Source organism: Balaenoptera ricei, chromosome 1 (assembly GCF_028023285.1).
Source record: "Balaenoptera ricei isolate mBalRic1 chromosome 1, mBalRic1.hap2, whole genome shotgun sequence".
Taxonomy (NCBI): domain Eukaryota; kingdom Metazoa; phylum Chordata; class Mammalia; order Artiodactyla; family Balaenopteridae; genus Balaenoptera; species Balaenoptera ricei.
The window spans coordinates 57,934,927-57,961,943 of NC_082639.1; the positions used below are offsets into that span (position 1 = coordinate 57,934,927).

A 27,017-nucleotide genomic window follows, 5' to 3' on the forward strand; every position below is an offset into this window, starting at 1 on the left:
CATAATTTTCATTTTAAAGAGAAAAAGTGAAAGAAAAAAAAGGCAACATATACTTTCCTTTACAAATGCTGTAAAGCATGTTGTAATGGAAAGAGTATTTGAAACAGAAGGTCACCCAACTCTGGATTTTAATCCCAACTCTGCAAATAATTTGATTTTAATCCCAACTCTGCAAATAATTTGAACGCTGACTGGTGACTAAGTATACTACTTATTGTCCTTAATCTTATAATGAAACAGAGATTAAAGAGATACGGCATGTAAAATTTATTACAATAAAATGTGAAAGCAATTAGGAATTATTAAAAATACTACAGAGGGGAAGAGTACCAATGACATCATTATCAACTAACCTTGCTAGCAAAACAGTACTGTTTAACCAGAACTATAATGCACTACTTAACACAAAAAGAAATTCCACTGGAAGAATTTTCAAGATGTTACATATGTTAGGCTGACATACGTTGTAACATTCCAGCATACTCAGGCACTTAGAAGTTTTTTTAAGTAGCCTGAAACGTGAAAAAAAAAAAAAACCCTAATATTTCTTATAAGATACTATAAGAGATTCGAACTTCAGATATCTGAAAATGCAAACAGCAGCTTTTATTTCATTTTGACTATCAAGTTCTCATTTGAAGGGGACAAAAAGAAAATCAAGGCATCTCTGAATCGGGTCTGTAACATGTCATAATGATTCTTTAATCTAGATTTTTAGAAATGAAGGAAACTCAGGCCACATCCAAAGTCAAAACTGGTTCACCATGTTGATCCTTATATCCTGGCCCTTCTTCACAGCTATTAATGAAAGAAACTGATATTTACTAAGCATAGATGTGAAGCAATGAATCAGGTACTTTACATTCACTGGATTATTTCATTCCAACAACTCTAAAGAGATAGGTATTTCTATCCCAAACACATAAGAAAACTGAAGCTCAGAAAAGATAAACAACTCATTCAAAATCACACAGGGAGCAAGCATCAGAAGTGTGACTCTGACCAGGATCTGAGACTCAGCTACTCATCTTCCTTCTATAACGTGCAGTCCTCAGGTATGCTTACATACCCATCCTCTCACCAACTCCTACCCCACAAATAAAAAATGATTTTTCCTCTAAAAGACAAACAACAATAGTGGCAAATAAATGTCAGGGAAGGGGAAACAATGAATTACTAACCTATTAATAATATTAGTATGGAATATTAAATTCTCATATTGATTCATAAGAAAGGTAGAATAGGTATTATCATTTGTTTACATTTGAAGAAATAAAAGCTCAAGAGAAGTTATATACTTTCTTGCAAATTAAAAAAAAAGATACTACCATATTCTAGAAAAGAGTTTTATAGTTTCCAAAGTGTTTTTTTACCAATCCATACAGCAATATACAGCAATCCAATCAAGCAAATATTTATTAAGCAATGACCAGGATTCATTCTAGGAGCTTGGGAAACGTGAGGGAAGAATACAGGCAGAGATCCATACCCTCGTGGAACTTACATTATAGCAGCGGAGATAGAAAATAGGTAATATATATAAATAGAAATAGAAAAGTAGAATAAGAGGGTTTGGGAGTATCAGAAGAGGAAGAGCAGGCTGCAATTTTAAATAAGGTGGTCGGGGTAGACCTCCTTGAATAGGTAACATCTGAGCAAAAATTTATAGGCATAAAGGAATTAGCCACGCAAAGTATCTATCTGGCAGTATAATGTTCCAGGTAGAGGAAATATCCTGTCCAAGCACCTAAAGAGAGAGCATGCCCTGTATTCTAAAGGAACAGCAAGGAGGTCTGTGTAGATGAAGTGCAGTGAGGGAGAAGAGAAGCAAGAGTTGAACTTGGAGGACAAGATGGGGATAGATCTTGTAGGGCCTTGTCAGGACTTTGGGACCTGGAGAGACATGGGGGAAGGGAAGTAAAAAGAAGAGTGACATGTTCTGATTTACCTTTTACAAGGAATATACTGTCAACTCTTGAGAACTGACTAGGGGTGGGATGGGGGGATGAGTTAAACCAGGGATACAAGTACAGAAGACTAGGCAGTAATCTAGGCAAAAGATGTTGGTAGCTTAGATGATGATGGAAGTTATGCAGATGGTGAAAAGTAGTATTCTGAAGGCAGAACCAACAGAATTTGCTAACAAACTGGATACTGCGTATAAGACGGAAGAGTCAAGGATGACTCCAAGGCTTTTGAACTGGGAGGCTAGAAGGATGGAGGCTCCATCAGCTGAGATGCAGAGGCTGTGGAGGTGGAAGAGACTTTGGAGAAAATAGAGTTCAGTTTTTGACATGTCAGCCAGAGATGTCAAGTGGGCTACTACATATAAAAGTCTGAGTTCAGGACAGAGGTCTTTAAAATTTGAGAATTTTAAAGCATATAAATAGTGTTTAAAAGCATGAAATTCAAAATTCTCAAACTGAAAAAGATCTTTCATGCAAGTCACCCTCATCATTGTTGAAGATAAATAAAGTCTAAAGAAATGCAGTGATATGTCCAAGGTTAGACACATATAAAGCAACTCTAACAGAGCTGGTATTCTTTAGCCTTGAATCTTCTTGAGAACACTGCATTGACATCTAGCACAATAAATAAAGGATTATTCTTTGAAGGCTAAATAAAAGGGGTTCAACTTCCAGAAAAGACTCCCCAAAAACTGTGGATAAAATATGGAACCACTGTCTCTCCCTTTTCTTAAAAAGCATTATTGAAAGATATGAAATGTATAGTTTAAAGACAGCCTCTTCAATAAGTGGTGCTGGGAAAACTGGACAGCTACATATAAAAGAATGAAATTAGAACACTCCCTAACACCATACACAAAAATAAACTCAAAACGGATTAAAGACCTAAATGTAAGACTAGACACTATAAAACTCTTAGAGGAAAACATAGGAAGAACACTCTTTGACATAAACCACAGCAAGACCTTTTTTGATCCACCTCCTAGGGTAATGAAAATAAAAACAAAAATAAACAAATGGAACCTAATGAAACTTAAAAGCTTTCGCACAGCAAAGGAAACCATAAACAAGATGAAAAGACAACCCTCAGAATGGAAGAAAACATTTGCAAATGAAACAACAGACAAAGGATTAATCTCCAAAATATACAAACAGCTCATGCAGCTCAATATCAAAAAAACAAACAACCCAATCAAAAAATGGGTGGAAGACATAAAGAGACATTTCACTGGAGAAGACATACAGATGGCCAAGAGGCACATGAAAAGATGTTCAACATCACTAATTATTAGAGAAATGCAAATCAAAACTACAGTGAGGTATCACCTCACACCAGTCAGAATGGCCATCATCAAAAAATCTACAAACAATAAATGCTGGAGAGGTTGTGGAGAAAAGGGAACCCTCTTGCATTGTTGGTGGGAATGTAAATTGGTACAGCCACTATGGAGAACAGTATGGAGGTTCCTTAAAAAACTAAAAATAGAACTACCATGTAACCCAGCAATCCCACTACTAGGCATATACCCTGAGAAAACCATAATTCAAAAGGACACATGTACCCCAATGTTCACTGCAGCACTATTTACAATAGCCAGGACATGGAAACAACCTAAATGTCCAATAACAGATGAATGGATAAAGAAGATGTGGTACATATATACAATGGAATATTACTCAGCCATAAAAAGGAACGAAACTGGGTCATTTGTAGAGATGTGGATGGTCCTAGAGTCTGTCATACAGAGTGAAGTAAGCCAGAAAGAGAAAAACAAATATCGTATATTAACGCATATATGCGGAATCTAGAAAAATGGTACAGATGAACCTATTTTCAGGGCAGGAATAGAGACGAAGAGAAGGGACATGTGGACACAACCACGGGGAAAGGAAGGGTGGGACAAACTGGGAGATTAGGATTGACATATAAACACTACCGTGGGTAAAACAGATAGCTAGTGGGAACCTGCTATAAAGCACAGGAAGCTCAGCTCGGCACTCTGTGACGACCTAGATGGGGTGGGGTGGGAGGGAGGGGATATATGTATACATAGAGCTGATTCATTTCACTGTACAGCAGAAACTAACACAACATGGTAAAGCAATTATACTCCAATAAAAACTTGTTTTTAATAAAAAATATATATATATAGTACATTGTAGGCACTCCATAAATGTTTGTCTAATAATAAATGAACAAATTTGCTGTGAAACAGTCTAAGCTTACTGTGACTATTTGACAATCCAAATCCACTCATCAAAGTGGTTACAGTTAAATATTTTTACTTACCTGATATTTAAGCCAATGAAGTTTGTCCATGTGAAAATGTAATCTCCACCAAAGACCATTCCAATATAAGTTATTAATATATTCTAAAAAGAGAAATGGCAATATACTGTATCATAGGTTTAACTGAGCTTTTTCAATATTCATATAAACTCATCCATACAAAGACCCAAACATATATCCTTAAAATACAAAAACAAATAAACAGAAAATAACAAAAACCTAATGACCCTAAAACGAGTGTAGTATGAGCATGAACATTAACTAATTAAAAAACAATGACATCAGTCTCTTCCCAGTCTCTCTCTGGAAGCTAAATGCTTTCACCGATACTGAAGAATACTAAAAAGATTATCAAACTTTCCCTGCCCTGTGGCACACGCTGACATTATCAATCTAGATAGAAAAGCACTGCTATTACTGGGAGCAGAAAACACCAAGCCACGTTTAGCAATCTCAGAGAAGAGTGCTTTTCTCCTCCTGTAGAGGTAGCAGTTGACTTGCCAGGGGAGAGTGAAGAAGGAAAATCTGCTTACATGCAAGCATTTTCCCCTCTTTCTTGAAAAGGAAAAAAGGGATGGTGGGGAATTTACCAACTAAAAGACTGTTTCTAGAGCAATCTTCCTTGGCACCTTAAAAAACCACAGGGGAAGTCATCTCAAAGTAGCATACCTAAAATCACCTCTCCCAACTCCCTTAAACTCCCAGGTGTAAACATCTTCTGCTTATCTCACTCCCTTTTTGGCTTGTGAGGTCTTACTTCCTAGACCAGGGATAGAACCGGGCCCAGGGCAGTGAAAGCGTCTGGCTCCCTTTTAATTATCCTCAGACCGTAAAGGTGAAATAAAGTTTTCCAAAGTTTCATCTCTTATTCAGTTCTTCCCTAACCTCTCATTAAGTCACTGCCTCCCTCTGTGCTATTACAACTGCCAGAAACGGTAAATGTCACAAATATTTTTAGTACCTGGGCTCTCTCCGATTAGACCAGTGAAGCAGAAAGTATAGTGCCACAGTGTTTTTAAGAAGCCAAAAACAAACTTCAAAATTATTTTTTTAATGGAGTACGCTTTGAGAGAGCATTCAAAATTATGTCAGCCTCTTCTAGGTCTAAGGATGGAGACAGAATGTTACTTTAGAGCAGATTTTCTTATTATTTGAGAGGAAAAAAATAAAATTAAATACCATGTAACAGTAAACAAGGCTGGTAGGCAACTTGGGAAAATGTGTAACAGGACCTCTTGGAGTACAGAGATCCAGGGAAAAGAGAGATTAATGTGCATAAACTGCCCAAGGAACTTCAGAAAGGGAAAGGACTCAACCCTTGTTGCTCAAAATCAAAAGTTAGAAAAACTTTTTTTTTTTTAATATTTATTTGGCTGCGCCAGGTCTTAGTTTTGGCATGCGGGATCTTTAGTTGCGGCATATGGGATCTAGTTCCCTGACCAGGGATCGAACCCGGGCCCCCTGCATTGGGAGTGCGGAGTCTTAGCCACTGGACCATCAGGGAAGCCCCAGAAGTTAGAAAAACTCCAAGTATATATTAGGGTATCCTAACCAAGGTTTTCTATCAGAAAAAACACTCATGCTCCCAAAGTAGAACTTACCAGGAAGCACAGAAGAGTCTGCGCTGGTAGCTCAAAACTAAGACTGCAATCTCAGCCTTCAGTATACCTGAGACTCAGCTGGAAACCCTGATGATTTCCACGCCCTACTTTAGAGATTCTGATTCAATACATCTGAGGTGAGCCTAGGAATTTCCATGTTTAACTAGCTCTCCTAAGTAATTTTCCAACCACACTCAGGAGAAACAAGGAATGCTGACCCAAGGGTTTATGGGGTTAGGATCCTCAAGCACAGAAGGAAGCTTGAAGCCTGCTGGGAACAGTAACTGAGCTACAAGGGTTGTAACTGGGAGGCTAATGAAAGAAGCTCCACTGTGGCCTGAGACACTCCAAACCAGCAAGGACATCAGGGTACTCCCGTCTGTCTGAAGATATCAGACGTCCTTTAATAGCAATACCACATGGCCGTGAGAAGCGACAGCAATTCTAAACCACAGCTGACCCTTGAACAAAGCAGGGGTTAGGGGTGCAGTGGAAAATCCGACTGTAACTTATGGATGGCCCCCCTTACCTGTGATTCAGCATCTGTGGATTCAACAACCACAGATGGTGTAGTACTGTAATATTTACTACTGAAAAATATCCGAGTATTAAGTGGACTAGAGCAGTTCAAACCTGCATTGTTTAAGGGTCAACTATAATCAGATAATCCATTTTTTCCCCTCCCTCTAGAGTTTGGAAGTAAAACTGCTCCCTTTGGACTAAGTTCATACAGTTCTGTGGGGAAGAGGAAATATCAAAAGAAAAGTACTGGACTTTATGTTAATGAGAGCATGACTGTATCTGTACCCCATGCTAATAATGATAAAGAACGTACACTAAGAAATTCTAAGCAAATAGGTTTAGTTATCTGCTAAATAACTTTCCCTCACCATCCTTCTTCTTGGTTAAAAACATGGCACCAACTGTTCTGTCTCTCATGTTCTTACTGTTTTTATTCTGAAAAGGCAAGTCATCTACTTTGCTCTTGAAGCACTCACTTTACAAAAACCGGAACAGGGCTGAGAGCTAATTTGGGGGCTGAAACTGTCTCAGCCAGGCCAGGCCTTTGAATGCCTATCTCTAGCTTTCACGGGAAGTCACACAACTGACTTGTTATAGTTTAATTTAGAATTCTATTCACACCAAGCACTCCAAATCCATGATTTGAAGACACAGACCTTCTGAAGTTTTAACCCAAATCTAGTTTCTATAATGAGGTCAGGCAGACACAACTCCATTGGGGGTGCAAAGAGAAACATAGCAGAACGGTACAAACTTTGCCTCTGAAACCCCTTCCCTCGCTATTGACAAATGGGGCACCAGAAAGTAAGTTCCAAGGGCAAGTGCACTCTTTCCTCCAAATGATCCAGGACCTACCTCTATCTTGCTTTTTTTTAGAAAGCAAGCTTACCTCACTAATTCTTTTGGAATTCAGGGATGCTGTGGCCTCTTGGATCTTAAAGCACCAGAATCACAAAGTCAGATGAAAGAGGCCTCAGGCTTCAAGTCACTAACTGCAGCTCAATATTCAAGTCAGCTTGGCTCTCCTGGCTGAAGACAAATGAGCCTCCCTCAAATAAAATGGATCAGGAGGAAATGACATCACTGGAAATGTCAGACACAGCTTTTAAAAGTGGGCCATTTAAGGTTTGGCTCACGCTTAGGAAAACTCTCTTGATTAGCTTTTGGCACGCATCCTTTTCCTACAGAACAGCCAGAACTCAGCGAGGCAGAGAACAATTCTCATTGGGAGTTAAAGGGACAAACCTATCAGTACCAAGCTAGTCAGAAACAGGGCTGATTCTCCTTCCTCTGCTCTGAGATGACACGTTCTCCTTTTCCCATACTCCTCAGACCTAAGTTGCCTGAAAGTAGAGATGATGCTTTCCCTGAGTTCTTAAGGATTGTTCTAGAAACCACCCCACAAGTCGTCAAACTACCAAGGCAACACATGAGGAAATAAGAATGATGGGGCTTACGGCCACAGCCAGACTTATTTTACAGGAACACTTTTCAAATAAAGAAGGCACCCAAAAGAGAACAGTATTTTTTCAACTCACCTTAATACAGCCAACTATTGTAGTTGTAAGAGCAGAATTATACTGAGTGCAGAGTACTGTGGCATACATCAAGATAAATCTGGAAAAAAGAAGGAAAAGGTATCTTATAAGTAAGATTCAACTGCTGATTTTATAATAACCTCTAGCCAAGAGAAACAGTGTTGGCCATGCCAGTACATTCTACTAGTCTCTGATTGTGAGCTTTCCCTACTTCACTGCTGCTTATACTGCAGTTTCAGATTTTTTTAAATTTCATTAAAGAGAAACACATGTACATTTAACGATCAGGTGCTTTTCCCAGCTACTGCACTGAAACCTTGAAACCACCATTCACAATCATGAATACTCTTTTTAGATCATAGTCCTAATTCACCTAACCCAGATAGAAAGCTCAGGACTCATAGACCCTGGCTCAGGTGTGCATGTCACATGAGGCCAATATGATACCAGACCAGGGTGAAGGCAAGAGAGATTCTTAAGGATGGAAGAAAAGCAAATGAGAACTACTTTAAGAGGGGATATAGTTCACTTAACAACGAAGTGGCAGCAGTCGGCAGTCCCAGATTTTACAATGAGGCTTTGAAGCCTGACTCAGTACCAAGGTATCATGTCAACTTTATTTTGAAGCATCCAATCACTATGTACCTAGCCTGTGCCAGATCCGGTCACAAATATCGAGTGAAATGACTGGTTGAGGGAAAAAAAGCATTAGGGATATTTGGAGGTGAAGAGAAGAGGCAGATACAGCACATGTGCAGATACCCTCTTGCCTTCTACAACCTGGCAGGGAGAGGTCAGCCCTAAATTCAAAGGCTGCCACTGCTACCTACTAATTCTGCAAACTTAGACAATTTACTTGAATTCTGAGCCTGCTTTCTCATAGGTAAGGGGACAACAATATCTGTCAAATGGTCAATGTAGAAATAAAACTAAATAATGCATGTTGAAATATAATGGTGCTTATCACATACTAGCTTATTGGGTAAATATTAGTTTTTTTCTTTCATCCTTCTGAGCATGACTTTGAGATCAGTTTGGTAGCCCTGAGGGCACATTCCCAAGGGTGGTGAAACCACCTGAATCTGGAGGTTTATCCTAAGCTGATACACTCAAGAGACAGAACAGGATACTAAGGAATGAGGCAAAAAGACGCTAGAACAAATCTGTCTAGGAAAACTGTTAACAAGGCAGCAAGGCTTACCCCATCACACAAGAGAGGGTGAACTGCAGAAGAAAGAGGGTGTCAGCCCAGCCTTCAAAATCCATTGCCTGTAATACACAAGAAAGCCCCGGACTTTAGAGCAGGCTCTCAACATCAGCCGTTTCACTCATCAACCAAACTCCTGTGCGCTTGCTCCCGCCACACTCTGCCACATACATACATTTCCCTGCATCGCTCCAAGCGTACAGAGTGACGTTCAAGAACGTCATATACATTGAGCTGAATCAACAAGCAGTTTTGTAAGGTTTTCTCCTTTCCAAAATATGTAAGGTGAGGGAGATTTTGTACTTCTCCCTGTTGGTACAAGAAAACTGATATTTGCTTGAAGGCACAAGCCATGTCCTACTAATCTCAGCAGTTCTCCCAGATGGCTGGTATTAAATAAAGGCTTTCTCAAACCTTAAAACGTATTTCTCCCCTGTAACGTGCGAAAGCTCAAGTACAGCCTTAGTTACACAAATTCAGCTGAGGTCTGTCCAGGAAGAATTCCTATTTTAAAACAGTTGATTTTGTAAAAGCAAGATTTCTGTTGTTCTGTTTGTTTCGAAGCCAAAAGCAAAGGAATGAATAGAAATGACAGGTGCATTGATCATCTCATTTCTCATCCAATAGGGAGGGTTTGTCTCTCAAGTACATAATTTCTCTTGCAATATGAGTTTGTCAGGCAAATATGAGAAACGCTCCACTTTTTCTCTCTCTGCCAACCTGTCCAGCTTCAACTCTTGCCACTTCAACATAAATCTCACAGCTCCAGGGCTCCAGCAATACCAGGCTCCTTGTGGTTTATAAAACATAACCTGCAGTTTCAAACTCACATGCCTTTGCCTGGAATACCCTTCCCCTCTACATTCATCTGACTCCTGCTCACCCATCAAACTAGAAAAGTCAAGCAGCTCCTTCGTGGGGCTTTCCCGGATCAATAACTCCTTCCTTTGTGCCTCAGCAGTACTTCTCTAGTGCTCTTATCTCTCTGAACTGCAAATCTTTCTACACCACGTCTACAGACTGTGAGCTCCCTGGTGGCAGGAACCACATCAAATTAACTGAATCACATTCCGAACACAGCATTTGACAGACAGTAGGCATTCAATCTGCTTACGGTTCTTTGTTGAGGCATAACATATAAAAAATAAAATTCACCAATTTTAAGTGTGTAATTCAATGAGTCTTGAAAAATATATAGTCATGAAACCACCATTACAGTCATGATAAAGAAATTTCGGCCTAAAACCATAAAACCTAGAAGAAAACACAGGGAAAAGCTCCTTACCACTGGTCTTGACAATAATTTTTTGGCTATGACACCAAAAGCACAAACAACAAAAGATAAGAGGGACTACATTAAACTAAAAGGCTTCTGCACAGCAAAAGAAACCATCAACAAAATGAGAGGGCAACCTACGGAATGGGAAAAAATATTTGTAAACCATATATCTGATAAGAGGTGAATAGCCAAAGTATATAAGGAACTCATATAACTCAACAGCAAAAAAAAAAAAAAAAAACCAAACAACCCAATTAAAAAATGGGCAAAGGAACTGAGTAGACATTTCCCCCAAAAGGAGGCACAAATGGACAACAGGTACATGAAAAGGTGCTCAACATCACTAATCAAAAGAAAGACGCAAATCAAAATCACAGTGAGATAGCACCCCACACCTGTTAGAATAGCTGTCATCAAAAAGACAAGAGATAACAAGTGCTGGAGAGGGTGTGGAGGAAAGAGAACACTTGTGCACTGTGGGTGGGAATGTAAATTTGTACAGCCAAGATGGAAAACACACACACACAGACACACACAATGGAGCATTATTTAGCCATGAGAAAGGAAATCCTGCTTTTTGCAACAACATAAATGGACCTTGAGGGCACTATGCAAAGTGAGATAAATCAGACAGAGAAAGACAGACACGGTCTGATCTCACTTACACGTAAAATCTAAAAAAGCCAAATTCACAGAAACAGAGGGTGAATGGTGGTTGCCAGGGGCTGGGGCGTGGGTGAAATGGTGAGAAGTTGGTTTTACAACTTATAAGATGCGTAAGTTCTAGGGATCTAACGTATAAGCATGGTATCATAGTTAACAACACTGTATTATATACTTGAAAATTACTAAGAGAGTAGATCTTAAGTGTTCTCACCACAAAAAAAAAAAAGGCAGTTATGTGAGGTGATGGCAGGGTTAACTAATGCTACTGTGGTAATCATTTCCTAATACATAACTGTATCAAATCAACCACTGTACAACTTAAACTTACACAATATTAAATGTCCATTGTATCTCAGTAAAGCTGGAAAGAAATATTTACCACCCTAGAAAGTTCCCTCCTGCCCCTTTACAGTCAGTCAATCCCCTCTCCCATTTACAGCCCCTGGGAACCTCTGATCTACTTTCTTACTAGAGTTTTACCATTCAGTAATTTCATATAAATGAGATTGTACAGTATGTACGCTTTTATGTCTGGCTTCTTTCACTTGACATAATGTGGATAGCTTGGTTCTTTCAGTAAATGCATCTTTAATTTTATAATGAACTGTCCAACTGTTTTCCAAAGTAGCTATAACGTTTTGTATTCCCACCAGCACTGTTATGAGAGTTCCCGCTGCTCTACATTCATATATACACTTGGAACTGTTTGAGACCATCCAAGTGATTAAATAAATGGTAGCTCATTATAATTTTAATTTTTTTTAGGTCATGAATCAATTTATTGATCACAAATAGCATTGAAAAATAAAATAGAACAAAATAGAAAACAGGGTGTATTCCGTGTAACAAGAAATATTTTTTTATGAAATTTTGCCTCATTTATGTGTGCATGAGAGTGTATACTGAATCACAATATAATTATTATTTCTATCTGTATGTAGAGGTCAAATATTTTGAGAAATATTGGTCTAGGGGATCAAATGTTATTTTTAGGGTTAAATGTTTAAAATATTTATACATTGACATGAAAATTGTAGTTTCTACCTGGCCGAAGCATGGCAAGACTCACACAGATAAACCAGAGTAAAAAGTATAACAGACCTAATACTTTTTTTTTTTTTTTTTTTTGGCTGCATCGGGTCTTAGTTGCGGCACATGGGATCTTCGTTGAGGCATGCGGGCTTCTCTCCAGTTGCGGCGTGCAGGTTTTTCTCTCTCTAGTTGTGGTGCGTGGGCTCCAGGGCAAGTGGGCTCTGAAGTTGTGGCGCTCGGGCTCCAGAGCGCGTGGGCTCTGTAGTTTGCGGCGCGCACAGGCTTAGTTGCCCTGCGGCATGTGGGATCTTAGTTCCCCGACCAGCGATGGAACCCAAGTCCCCTGCGTTGGAAGGCAGATTCTTTACCACGGGACCACCAGGGAAGTCCCCAGACCTAATACTCTTGAAGAAATAGAATACATTCTATTTCACACACAGACACCAACATCTTTTGTCTTGAAACTTGTAGCACTTTCCTCTCTTATAAGTTCCGTTTCTTCTTCTTTTTTAAAACCTTCATAAACTGATTACTGGCTTTGAAGTCAGACCTGCATCCAGATCCCAAATCCACCATTCCCTAGGTGTATCATTGTAATTTTAATTTGCATTTCCCTAATCACTAATGAGGTTAAGCATCTTTTAATGTGCTATTTTGCCATCAGTACTGTTTCTTTAGTGAAGTGTCTGTGCAAATCTTTTCCAAATTTTATTCAAGTTATTTGTCTTGTTACTACTGAGTTTTAAATTAACAGTTTTAAAAAATATATTCTAGATACAAGTCCTTAATCATATATATTGGGTTGGCCAAAAAGTTCCTTAGGTTTTTAAGTAAAAATAAAAGACACATTTTTCATTTTCACCAAGAACTTTACTGAACAACGTATTCACCCTTTTGTTCCACTACCTTCTGCCATTTTTCAGGCAACTTCATAATTCCATCTTCCCAAACATTTCATCTTTTTGAGCAAAGAACTGTTCCAGGTGCCTTTTACAGTTTTCCAGGGAACTGAAATTTTTTCCATTGAGAGAATTTTCTAAAGACTGAAATAAATGGAAATCTGAAGGTGCAATGTCTGGTGAATACGGCGGATGAACCAGAACTTCCCAACCAAGCCTTAACAGTTTTTGCCTGGTCATCAAAGAAACATGCGGCCTTGTGTGATCCTGATGGAAGATTATGCGTTTTCTGTTGACTAATTCCGGACGCTTTCGTCGAGTGCTGCTTTCAGTTGGTCTAATTGAGAGCAGTACTTGTTGGAATTAACTGACTGGTTTTCCGGAAGGAGCTCATAATAGAGGACTCCCTTCCAATCCCACCATATACATCACCACCTTCTTTGGATGAAGACTGGCCTTTGGTGTGGTTGGTGGTGATTCATTTCGCTTGCCCCACGATCCCTTCCGTTCCACATTATTGTACAGTATCCACTTTTCATCACCCGTCACAATTTGTTTTAAAAATGAAACGTTTTTGTTACGTTTAAGTAGAGAATCGCATGTGGAAATACGGTCCAGAAGGTTTTTTTCCACTTTAACTTATGTGGAACCCAAACATTAAAGTGATTAACATAACCAAGCTGATGCAAATGATTTTCAACGCTTGATTTGGATATTTCGAGTATGTTGGCCATCTCCCGCGTGGTGTAATGTTGACTGTTCTCAATTAATGCCTTGATTGATCACTATCAACTTCAACTGGTCAACCTGATCGTGGAGCATCTTCCAGCAAGAAATCTCCAGCACGAAACTTCGCAAACCACGTTTGACACGTTCGATCAGTCACAGCACCTTCTCCAAACACTGTACAAATCTTTTTGTGCGTTGCAGGTGCGTTTTTACCATTCTTGAAATAATAAAGCATAATGTGCCAAAAATGTTGCTTCTTTCTTATCAATATTAAAATGACTAGACAAAAATTCACCAATTTCAATGTTTTTTTTTTAATGCACGCTGATATGACAGCTGTCATACAATCTAACAAAACAATCTAACAGAATTGTTTTGAATGAAGTTAAAGACAACTAAGCACTACTAGAACCATCTTACGGAAAAAACCAAATGAAATTTTCGGCCAACCCAATATATATGAATACAATATATGCAATATATGATTATACAAGTATTTTCAGTCTGTGGCTTGCATTTTCTTAATGGTGTCTTTTGAAAAACAACTTTAATTTTGATGGAGTCTAAGATCAACTTCGTGTTTTACAATTCTTGCTTTTTATGACTTTTCTATGAAACCCAGTCTAACCCTAAATCACAAAGATATTTTTCTGTGTTTTCTTCTAGTTTTAGCTCTACTTTTAGGTCTATGATCCTTTTTGTATTAGTTTGCCAGGGCTGCTGTAACAAAGTACCACAAACTGAGTGACTTAAAAAACAGAAATGCATTGTCTTACAGTTCTAAATGCTAGAAGTCCAAGATCAAGGTGTCAGCAGGGTTGGTTCCTTCTGAGGGCTGTGAGACAGAATCTGTTCCACGCCTCTCCCCTAGCTTCTGGTGATATGCTGGCAATCTTTGGTGTTCCTTAGCTTGCTGAGGCATCATTCTGGTATCTGCCTTCATGTTCTCATGACATTCTCTCTATGTTACTGTCTGTGTCCAAATTTACCCTTTTTATAACTGCACCATTGATACTGGATTTAGGGTCCATCCTACTCCATTATGATTTCATCTTAACAAATTACATCTGCAATGACCCTGTTTCAAAATAAGGTCACATCCTGATACTGGGGGTAGGACTTCAACATGACTTTGAGGGGAGCAACAACACAATGCAACTCAAAATACTTTTCAAATTAATTTTTGTGTATTTCCTGAGGTAAGGGTCAAGGTTCATTTTTCTGCATATAGATGTCAAATTGTTCCAGCACCATTTGTTGAAGAGACTATCCTTTCCTCATTGATTTATTTAGTTACCTTCAACAAAAACAACTGACCAAATGGTCTATCTGTACTTCTTGATTCTCTGCTCTGTTCCATTGGTCTATGTCTACTCTTAATCCAATACCACACTGTCTTGATTACAGTAGTTTTATAAAAGTCTTGAAATCAAGTAGATAAATCCTCCAACATTTTTCTTTTCTGTTTGAAAAATTTTAGTTTTTTTTTAATTGAAGTATAGTTGACTTACAATATTGTGTTAATTTCAGGTTACAGCAAAGTGATTCAGTTATATATTTTTTCAGATTATTTTCCATTATAGGCTATTACAAGATACCGCAAGAGTTCCCTGTACTATACAGTAAATCCTTGTTGCTTCTTTATTTTAATAGTAATTTGTATCTGTTAATCCCATACCCCTAATTTATCTCTCCCCCCGACTCCCTTTCCCCTTTGGTAACCATACATTTGTTTTCTGTACCTGTTGAGTCTGTTTTGTATATAGATTCATTTGCATTATTTTTTAGATTCCACATATAAGTGATATCATATAATATTTGTCTTTCTCTGTCTGACTTACTTCAGTTAGTATGATATTCACTAGGTCCTCCAACATTGTTCTTTTTCAAATTTGACTATGATAAGTCCTTTGCAATTCTATATAAAATTCAAAATCAGCTTAGCAATTCTACAAAAAATCCTGCTATGGGATTGGAACGATGTTGAATCTACAGATCAATTAGAAGAGAATTGACAGATTAATAATATCAAGTTTTCCAATTCATAAACATTCATAAATATAAAAATCATTTATTTCGGTCTTTTAAAATTTCTCTCAGTACTGTTTTATAAAGTTTTCAGTGTACAGACATTGACATATTTTGTTAAATTTTTCCCTGAGTATTTCATACTTTTGAAGCTTTTATAAATGGTATTATTTACTTAGTTGCCAAGTGTTCATTGCTGATATATGGCAGTACAGTCGATTTTTATATGCTGACCTCGTATCTTACAACTTTGCTAAACTAATTAGTTCTAATCACTCTTTTCTAGATTCTTTAGGATTTTCTGCATATATGATCATGGTCTTTATAGAGATACTGTTAATTCTTCCTTTCTAATCTCTTATTCTTACCTTCCTGCACTGATGGGGTCCTCGAGTATAATGTTGAATAAAACATTATATGAGAGCAGACATCCCTGCCTTGTTCTCAGTCCTAGTGAAAAGGTATTCAGTCATTCACCATTAAGTAAAATAGCAATACATTATTTTGGTAGACGTCCTTTATTAGGTTGAGAAAGTTCCCTTCTATTCCTACTTTGCTGAGAATTTTAAACTCATAAATGTGTGTCAACTTTTGTCAAACACATTTTCTCAAACTATCGACATGTTCTTCTACTTTACTCTTGCCAATATGATGAACTACACTGATTAACTGATTTTCCAATTTTAAACTAACCTTAATTCCTAAGATAAACACAACTTGGTCATGATTTAGTGTCCTTTTTATATACTGCTGTATTTTTGGACTATAGTTTTCTTCTCTCCTTGTAATTTTTGTCAGCTAGCGGTAGACGGTATACTGGCCTCATAAATCAATTGGGAAGTGTTCTTTTCTATACTCTGGAAAATTTTATGTAGAATTAGCATTGTTTCTTCCTTAAACATCTGGTAAAATTCTCCAATGAAGTGATCAGGGCCTGGAGTTTCCTTTCTCGGGAGGTTTTAAACTACAAATTCAATTTCTTTAATAAAGATAGGGCTAAAAACTAGGGCTTTTACTTATTTTAATTAAATAGATCAATTTATTTAACAGAGTAAGGCTATTCATGTTATCTGTTTCTTCTTGAGTGAGCTTTGGCAGTTCTGTCTCATTCAAGAATTTGTCCACTTAGATAGCCTCAACCACCAGAGGGCAGACAGCAGAAGCAAGAAAAACTACAATCCTGCAGCCTGTGGAACAAAAACCACATTCACAGAAAGATAGACAAGATGAAAAGGCAGAGGGCTATATACCAGATGAAGGAACAAGATAAAACCCCAGAAAAACAACTAAATGAAGTGGAGATAGGCAACCTTCCAGAAAAAGAATTCAGAATAATGATAGTGAAGATGATCCAGGACCGCGGAATAAGAATGGAGGCAAAGATTGAGAAGATGCAAGAAATGTTTAACAAAGACCTAGAAGAATTAAAGAACAAACAAACAGAGATGACCAATACAATAACTGAAATGAAAACTACACTAGAAGGAATCAATAGCAGAATAACTGAGGCAGAAGAACGGGTAAGTGACCTGGAAGACAGAATGGTGGAATTCACTGCTGCGGAACAGAATAAAGAAAAAAGAATGAAAAGAAATGAAGACAGCCTAAGAGACCTCTGAGACAACATTAAACACAACAACATTCGCGTTATAGGGGTCCCAGAAGGAGAAGAGAGAGAGAAAGGACCCGAGAAAATATTTCAAGAGATTACAGTCGAAAACTTCCCTAACATGGGAAAGTAAATAGCCACCCAAGTCCAGGAAGCGCAGAGGGTCCCATACAGGATAAACCCAAGGAGAAACACGCCGAGACACACAGTAATCAAACTGGCAAAAATTAAAGACAAAGAAAAATTATTGAAAGCAGCAAGGGAAAAACAACAAATAACATACAAGGGAACTCCCATAAGGTTAACAGCTGATTTCTCAGCAGAAACTCTACAAGCCAGAAGGGAGTGGCATGATACACTTAAAGTGATGAAAGGGAAGAACCTACAATCAAGATCACTCTACCCGGCAAGGATCTCATTTAGATTTGATGGAGAAATCAAAAGCTTTACAGACAAGCAACAGCTAAGAGAATTCAGCACCACCAAACCAGCTCTACAACAAATTCTAAAGGAACTTCTCTAAGTGGGAAACACAAGAGAAGAAAAGGACCTACAGAAACAAACCCAAAACAATTAAGAAAATGGTCATAGGAACATACATATCGATAATTACCTTAAACGTAAATGGATTAAATGTTCCAACCAAAAGACACAGGCTTGCTGAATGGATACAAAAACAAGACCCATATACATGCTGTCTACAAGAGACCCACTTCAGACCTAGGGACACATACAGACTGAAAGTGAGGGGATGGAAAAAGATATTCCATGCAAATGGAAATCAAAAGAAAGCTGGAGTAGCTATACTCATATCAGATAAAATAGACTTTAAAATAAAGAATGTTACAAGAGACAAGGAAGGACACTACATAATGATCCAGGGATCAATCCAAGAAGAAGATATAACAATTATAAATATATATGCACCCAACACAGGAGCACCTCAATATATAAGGCAACTGCTAACAGCTATAAAAGAGGAAATCGACAGTAACACAATCATAGTGGGGGACTTTAACACCTCACTTACACCAATGGACAGATCATCCAAAATGAAAATAAATAAGGAAACAGAGGCTTTAAATGACACAATAGACCAGATAGATTTAATTGATATTTATAGGACATTCCATCCAAAAACAGCAGATTACACTTTCTTCTCAAGTGTGCACGGAACATTCTCCAGGATAGATCACATCTTGGGTCACAAATCAAGCCTCAGTAAATTTAAGAAAATTGAAACGATAAGAAGCATCTTTTCTGACCACAACGCTATGAGATTAGAAATGAATTACAGGGAAAAAAAACGTGAAAAGCACAAACACATGGAGGCTAAACAATACGTGACTAAATAACCAAGAGATCACTGAAGAAATCAAAGAGGAAATAAAAAAATACCTAGAGACAAATGACAATGAAAACACGATGATCCAAAACCTATGGGATGCAGCAAAAGAAGTTCTAAGAGGGAAGTTTATAGCTATAGAAGCCTACCTAAAGAAACAAGAAAAATCTCAAGTAAGCAATCTAACCTTACACCTAAAGGAACCAGAGAAAGAAGAACAAACAAAACCCAAAGTTAGCAGAAGGAAAGAAGTCATAAAGATCAGAGCAGAAATAAATGAAATAGAAACAAAGAAAACAATAGCAAAGATCAATAAAACTAAAAGCTGGTTCTTTGAGAAGATAAACAAAATTGATAAACCATTAGCCAGACTCATCAAGAAAAAGAGGGAGAGGACTCAAATCAATAAAATTAGAAATGAAAAAGGAGAAGTTACAACAGACACCGCAGAAATACAAAGCATCCTAAGAGACTACTACCAGCAACTCTATGCCAGTAAAATGGACAACCTGGAAGAAATGGACAAATTCTTAGAAAGGTATAACCTTCCAAGACTGAACCAGGAAGAAACAGAAAATATAAACAGACCAATCACAAGTAATGAAATTGAAACTGTGATTAAAAGTCTTCCAACAAACAAAAGTCCAGGACCAGATGGCTTCACAGCTGAATTCTATCAAACATTTAGAGAAGAGCTAACACCCATCCTTCTCAAACTCTTCCAAAAAATTGCAGAGGAAGGAACACTCCCAAACTCATTCTATGAGACCACCATCACCCTGATACCAAAATCAGACAAAGATAATACAAAAAAAGAAAATTACAGACCAATATCACTGATGAATATAGATGCAAAAATCCTCAACAAAATACTAGCAAACAGAATCCAACAACACATTAAAAGGATCATACACCACGATCAAGTGGGATTTATCCCAGGGATGCAAGGATTCTTCAATATATGCAAATCAATCAATGTGATACACCATATTAACAAATTGAAGAATAAAAACCACATGATCATCTCAATAGATGCAGAAAAAGCTTTTGACAAAATTCAACACCCATTTATGATAAAAACTCTCCAGAAAGTGGGCATAGAGGGAACCTACCTCACCATAATAAAGGCCATATATGACAAACCCACAGCAAACATCATTCTCAATGGTGAAAAACTGAAAGCATTTCCTCTAAGATCAGGAACGAGACAAGGATGTCCACTCTCACCACTATTATTCAACATAGTTTTGGAAGTCCTAGCCACGGCAATCAGAGAAGAAAAAGAAATAAAAGGAATACAAATTGGAAAAGAAGTAAAACTGTCACTGTTTGCAGATGACATGATAATATACATAGAGAATCCTAAAAATGCCACCAGAAAACTACTAGAGCTAATCAATGAATTTGGTAAAGTTGCAGGATACAAAATTAATTTACAGAAATCTCTTGCATTCCTATATACTAATGATGAAAAATCTGAAAGAGAAATCAAGAAAACACTCCCATTTACCAAGGAAACACTCCCATTTACCATTGCAACAAAAAGAATAAAATACCTAGGAATAAACCTACCTAGGGAGACAAAAGACCTGTATGCAGAAAACTATAAGACACTGATGAAAGAAATTAAAGATGACACCAACAGATGGAGAGATATACCATGTTCTTGGATTGGAAGAATCAATATTGTGAAAATGATTATACTACCCAAAGCAATCTACAGATTCAATGCAATCCCTATCAAATTACCAATGGCATTTTTTACGGAACTAGAACAAATCATCTTAAAATTTGTATGGAGACACAAAAGACCCCGAATAGCCAAAGCAGACTTGAGGGAAAAAAACGGAGCTGGAGGAATCGGACTCCCTGACTTCAGACTATATTACAAAGCTACAGTAATCAAGCCAATATGGTACTGCCACAGAAACAGAAACATAGATCAATGGAACAAGATAGAAAGCCCAGAGATAAACCCACGCACCTATGGTCAACTAATCTATGACAAAGGAGGCAAAGATATATAATGGAGAAAAGACAGTCTCTTCAATAAGTGGTGCTGGGAAAACTGGACAGCTACATGTAAAAGAATGAAATTAGAATACTCCCTAATACCATACACAAAAATAAACTCAAAATGGATTAGAGACCTAAATGTAAGACCAGACACTATAAAACTCTTAGAGGAAAACATAGGAAGAACACTCTTTGACATAAATCACAGCAAGATCTTTTTTGATCCACCTCCTAGAGTAATGGAAATAAAAACAAAAATAAACAAATGGGACCTAATGAAACTTAAAAGCTTTTGCAAAGCAAAGGAAACCATAAACAAGACCAAAAGACAACCCTCAGAATGGGAGAAAATATTTGCAAACGAATCAACGGACAAAGGATTAATCTCCAAAATATATAAACAGCTCATTCAGCTCAATATTAAAGAAACAAACAACCCAATCCAAAAATGGGCAGAAGACCTAAATAGACATTTCTCCAAAGAAGACAAACAGATGGCCAAGAAGCGCATGAAAAGATGCTCAACATCACTATTAGAGAAATGCAAATCAAAACTACAATGAGGTATCACCTCACACCAGTTAGAATGGGCATCATCAGAAAATCTACAAACAACAAATGCTGGAGAGGGTGTGGAGAAAAGGGAACCCTCTTGCACTGTTGGTGGGAATGTAAATTGATACAGCCACTATGGAGAACAATATGGAGGTTTCTTAAAAAACTAAAAATAGAATTACCATATGATCCAGCAATCCCACTACTGGGCATATACCCAGAGAAAACTGTAATTCAAAAAGACACATGCACCCCAATGTTCATTGCAGCACTATTTACAATAACCAGGTCATGGAAGCAACCTAAATGCCCATCAACAGACGAATGGATAAAGAAGTTGTGGTACATATATACAATGGAATATTACTCAGCCATAAAAAGGAACGAAATTGGGTCATTTGTTGAGACGTGGATGGATCTAGAGACTGTCATACAGAGTGAAGTAAGTCAGAAAGAGAAAAACAAATATCGTATATTAACGCATGTATGTGGAACCTAGAAAAATGGTACAGATGAACCAGTTTGCAGGGCAGAAGTTGAGACACAGATGTAGAGAACAAACATATGGACACCAAGGGGGGGAAACCTGCGGTGGGATGGGGATGGTGGTGTGCTGAATTGGGTAATTGGGATTGACATGTATACACTGATGTGTATAAAACTGATGACTGATTAAAAAAAAAAAAAAAAAAGAATTTCAATTATTGTTTTTCCTTTCCCTAAGTTAAATTTAGTTCTGTTTCAAATATAACTGACCAAATTTATAGTCATTTCTGCCTTTGTCACACTTTCAACTCCATCTTTTTTGGTTGGTTTGTTTGTTTAAAGAGATTAAAGATCTTTATTTTATATTCTGCATATAATAGAATTACATACATAATAAAATGTACAGTCTGTGCAAAAAAAAAAAATTTGTCCATTTCATCTCAGTTTTTGAGTTTATGGTATATTGTTCATAAAATTCCCTTATTGTCCTTTTAATATATGCAGGCTAGGTAATGATGCCCCTTTCTCATTCCTGATGTCGGTTATTTGTATTTGTATTCTGACTTTCTGTCCTGATCACTTGGCCATGGTTTAGCAATTGTACTGATCTTTTCAAAGAACCAGCTTTTAATTTCATTGATTTCTCTACTGCTTTTCTGTTTTCTATTTCATTGATTTCTGCTTCCTTCTATTTACTTTGGGTTTAATTTGCTCTTATTTTTTCTAGTTTCTCAAGGGAGAGGCTTAGATCACTGAATTTAAATCTTTCTTCTTTTATAATACATATTAATTTCTAGTTTAATTCTGTGATCAGCGAACATACTCTGTATGGTTTTGATTCTTTTAAACTATGACCACTTGTTTTATGCCCCAGAATATAGTTTATCTTGGTGAATTGTTCCATGTGCACTTGAAACAAATGTGTATCCTCTTGCTATTGAGCGGAGTGCTCTACAAACGTCAGTAGGTCGGCTTGGTTGACGGTGCTGTTCAAGTCTTCTCTATCCTTAATGACTCTGAGTTTGTTTTATCAATTACTGTAAGGAGAATGTTAAAATCTCTACTATAATTGTAGGTTGGTCTACTTAGAACAGAAAGGTCTGTTCTATCAGTTTTTGCTTCATGTATTTTGAAGCTCTCTCATCAAGTACATACACACTCAGTATTGTTATACCCACTAATATTAACCCTTTTAGCATTATGGAATGTCCCTCTTTATGGTATAGTTTCCTTTATGCTTATTCTATTTAAGGTTTATTGAGTTCCTTGTGGGTGTAGGTTTAGACTTTTCATCAAATTTGGAGAAAATTCAGCCATTATTTCTTCAAATATTTTTTTTCTCCCCCACCCCGCCCCTTTTTCAGGACGATACTTACACAAATGTTAGACCCTTAATATTATCCTACATGTCACTAATAATCTGTTTGTTTGTTTTCTAGTCTTTTTTTCTGAATTTCATCTTGAATAGTTTCTATTACTATTTGTTTAATTCACTGAACTTTTCTTGTATAGTACCTAATCTGTTTGATACCTTCTGCTTTATTTTTCAATTCTGATTATATTTTTCATCCCTAAAAGTTTCACTTGGGTCTTTTTTTATATCTTTCTTTTCTCTCCTCATCCTTTCTCAACAGTCCTTCACTGCTTTCAATGTACAATTCGACATCTACTAAGTTCCGATCATGTGCCAGGCCCCATGGTAGGCCTCAGAGCACTAAGCTGAAGATGGTTTAGTCAGGTTTTCTGATAGTGAAGGGACAAACGGCAGCAATAAAAACATACCACCTTATATTTATGGAGCACATTATAGTTTACAAAGTGCTTCCGTACATGACCTGTCATTTGATTCCTACCATAGAAAGGCCAAGCCTTATTATCCCCAGAAGACAATGAGTGACTTACTTCAGGTAACACAGCTAATCCATGGTAGACTTAACATATTTCAAAGCCCAATGTTCTCTACACGGAGCATCAAATTTTATTCAGAAAAATGCCCCAAATATTTAGTGCACAGTCCCCTTTGGGAACATAATAACTATATAGAATATTAAAATAAATCTCAAGGACATAATTCCATTTATAAATAATTCAAAAATAGAAAATTCTCACGGGATTTTTTTCTTTCCCTAAATACTCAGCCTGTCTCTGGAGAAAGCCAGTCAACGGGACAGGCAGCCTGTTGCATTCCCCTTCTTTGCCATAGGAATGGATCTTTGGCAAGCAGCAGACATTTGAATGTATAGCTGCAGGATAAATATGACCCAAACAGTCCTACAGTACAAAGGAGTCCACTCTCCTTTTATTATGCCATAAAGATGGCATAATAAAAACAATAAAAGCTACTGCTTATTAAGCTATTATGCTCTAGGCTCAGAAATATTAAGTAACTTTACCAAAATTATTCAGCTAGTAAATACCTGTTCAGCTCCATAACCTTCATCCTGCTATCTGGACTACTGGGGAAAACGAAAGACAAGGCAATATATTCTGAATTTTCTCCTAGATGGTTCCACATGGTTACTGAGTCAAAAAGCGAAAGTTCTAACTCTATCTCTGCCATTAATCTTCTGTGAGGCCATCATAAAGTCATTTAACCTTTCTAAACCTCTACCTATATTACAAATATAGAAAACTACTCCATCTGTCTCTTGTGAGAATCAATTGAGAGAATAAAATACAGACTCTTTAAATGTATACATAATTTACATTCAGGGAGATTATTCACTTAAACTGCTATCACTGTTATCTCTCAGTGATAGATTTACAAGCGAATTTTTCTTTTCCCTAAGATAGGAAATAAAGAAGGCACGGTGAGAATGTACTTTGTTATTCAATTTTTAAACAAAACAAAACTTCTGCCTCTAGAGAAAACTGATAAAGAGCTATTGTGAAGAAAATGAGCTGCTTGGTCATTCTGTGTGGCACAGAACTAGATGGGCTCTCTGACACAAGGCCGGCAATGTTCAGTGCTGGCTGAGCGCGGGCTGTGGTTACAGACTGAACATACAAACGTGCTTTCTAAGGCTTTCCTTCTGTTTTGAATGAAGTCTCTGGTTCTACAGGTGCTGATAGTGTAACGTAATACACACCACAGGCATGAAAAGAATGTGGCATAAGTAATGGGCAAACAGGTCATATGGACCTACCATTTCCTAAAACTAGGCATTTGGTTTAAATAAGACTTTTAGTTAAATAAAAATATTTAGAAAAAAACTTTAATGAAAAAAATGTGTTCTTTAGTTGCTTAGGTTAAGGAAATAAAGAAAGACAGGGAGACTCTGAGTAAGATTAGGCAGTAATCAATAACATAATGAATAAAATCTAGTGAAGGTACACCTGAAACTAATGTAATATTGTAAGTCAATTACACTTCAGTTTAAAAAGAAAAAAAGAAAAAAAAAAAAAGAAAAGAAAATCTAGTGTAGGAATACAATCAGATTTTGTCTAATCAACTAGCTCTAATCGATGGATCTGCCTATCTGGACCAGTATCTTGGTGAAAAGTCTGAGGCTACGTGCAGGCTTAGCAAGAAAGTGCTGGGACAACTTGGCAATGTCTACAATGCAATATTAGCACCAAATCACCACCCTAATCTAGTGAAAAGCAGGGAATAATTTCAACATGTACCTGAGTCTTAGATGCAACCGTTCTCACTCCCAGGAAAATTTGTTAAGCAAAGAGTTGCCAATTTACTTGAGATTTGAAATAAAATCCAAAGCATCATTGAGACATTTTCTTATGTGTCTGGATACCTCCCTGCTTACTATAAAGACTAAAAATAAACAAACCACTTAGTCTTTGGACTTCATGGTTAAAAGAAAAAAAAAGGTTAATGAATTCTATTTTGAAAATTCATTCCCCAAAAAACTCTTGAGAAAAAAAGTGAATCCTTAGCCTAGAAAGTAAACTGCCAGGAAACTTGCTAAGGCAGAAGACAATGTCCGTGGTGTAAATGATCTGCATGGTTCCCCCCAACCTTGGAAAAGTTAGACAAGTTCATGCAACCAGTGGTCCTAGTTAGCACCCCATCTTCTGCACTACTGTAACAATCTGCCTGCCTCCTGCTCCTAGTTCAGAAAAGGAATAGGAACCCACATATCTTCAATACCCCTTCTTGCTAGGTTCCGCTGCCTATGTTAAAACCTACATACCATGTCAAAACTACACACTCCAGTACTAGTGTCAATGGGGTCACTTACTCTTATTTGAAAAAAGCATATCCTCAAAGGCAAGAATGGCTAAAAACATTACTTTGTCAAACAATATACGGGCGAAGAGAAAGATCTAGTCATTCATAAATAAAAAATAACTGATCCAACCCACTTGTATTACATTTGAGAATACCAAGGCCCAGAAAGCCAGAAGGTCCTGTCTCTATGTGGAAAGAATACTTCAGGGTTTGAGAATCAGTCTGTAATGATCCACAAAGGGACCCAGAAAAGATTAATAACGCTAGACAGGCTAAAGCAACAGCCTAAAAATTCTTCATTATTTAGTAGTAATGCTTAGTAATGCTACACCTCCCAGGAGATGATCTGTGCAGGAACTTTTCCCGTAAAACTCATCTGAGCCATGTAATTTAACCAGTGATATAATGAAGACATTATACAGTGTACCAGTTCTTACAGTGCTGGCCTTGTGAGAGCTACAGCAAGGGGTCTGTTCTCCCATCCCTACGTGAGAACACCTAGCAGGGCGTGCTGTCAGAAAGCCAGACTCCAATTCCTGAGACTCTGAATCACTGGCTTTGTGCTACAGACATTCCCTTTTGGAGGCAGCGACTAACAAGTTTAAACACAGTCTGTCCTTTGGAAACTCATTAGTCAACTGATGCTTGTTCTGCCTTTATCTACGTTAACTAGATATCTTTGGTTAATAGTAATGTGGCTTTTGCATGATAAACAGTTTTTTTTTTTTTTTTTTTGGCTGTGTTGGGTCTTCGTTGCTGCGCACGGGCTTTCTCTAGTTGCGGCTACTTTTCGTTGAGGTGCGCAGGCTTCTCATTGCGGTGGCTTCTCTTGTTGCAGAGCACGGGCTCTAGGCACGTGGGCTTCAGTAGTTGCAGCATGCAGGCTCAGTAGTTGTGGCACAGGGACCCTAGAGTGCGTGGGCTCAGTATTTGCAGCTTGTGGGCTCTAGGGCGTGCAGGCTTCAGTAGTCGTGGCTTGTGGGCTCAGTAGTTGTGGCACACGGGCTTAGTTGCTCCACAGCATGTGGGATCTCCCCGGACCAGGGATCAAACCCGTGT

At 37.6% G+C, this 27,017-nt stretch overlaps 1 protein-coding gene across 3 annotated transcripts in view; it reads right to left on the reverse strand.

Annotated features, from left to right (window-relative positions):
* The window catches only part of SLC35D1 (solute carrier family 35 member D1), a 75,374-nt gene that overhangs the window by 30,683 nt on the left and 17,674 nt on the right, over window positions 1–27,017 (reverse strand). For 2 of the 3 annotated variants that reach the window (XM_059924286.1, XM_059924280.1), the window contains exons 9-10: window positions 9,120–9,187; window positions 7,919–7,997 (exon numbers count right to left, since the gene is read on the reverse strand). In XM_059924286.1, coding sequence (XP_059780269.1) covers window positions 7,919–7,997; window positions 9,120–9,187 — 147 coding nt within the window. Of the gene's footprint in view, window positions 1–4,257; window positions 4,341–7,918; window positions 7,998–9,119; window positions 9,188–27,017 lie in introns of all 3 variants that reach the window. The other variant, XM_059924292.1, reaches the window with a different exon arrangement.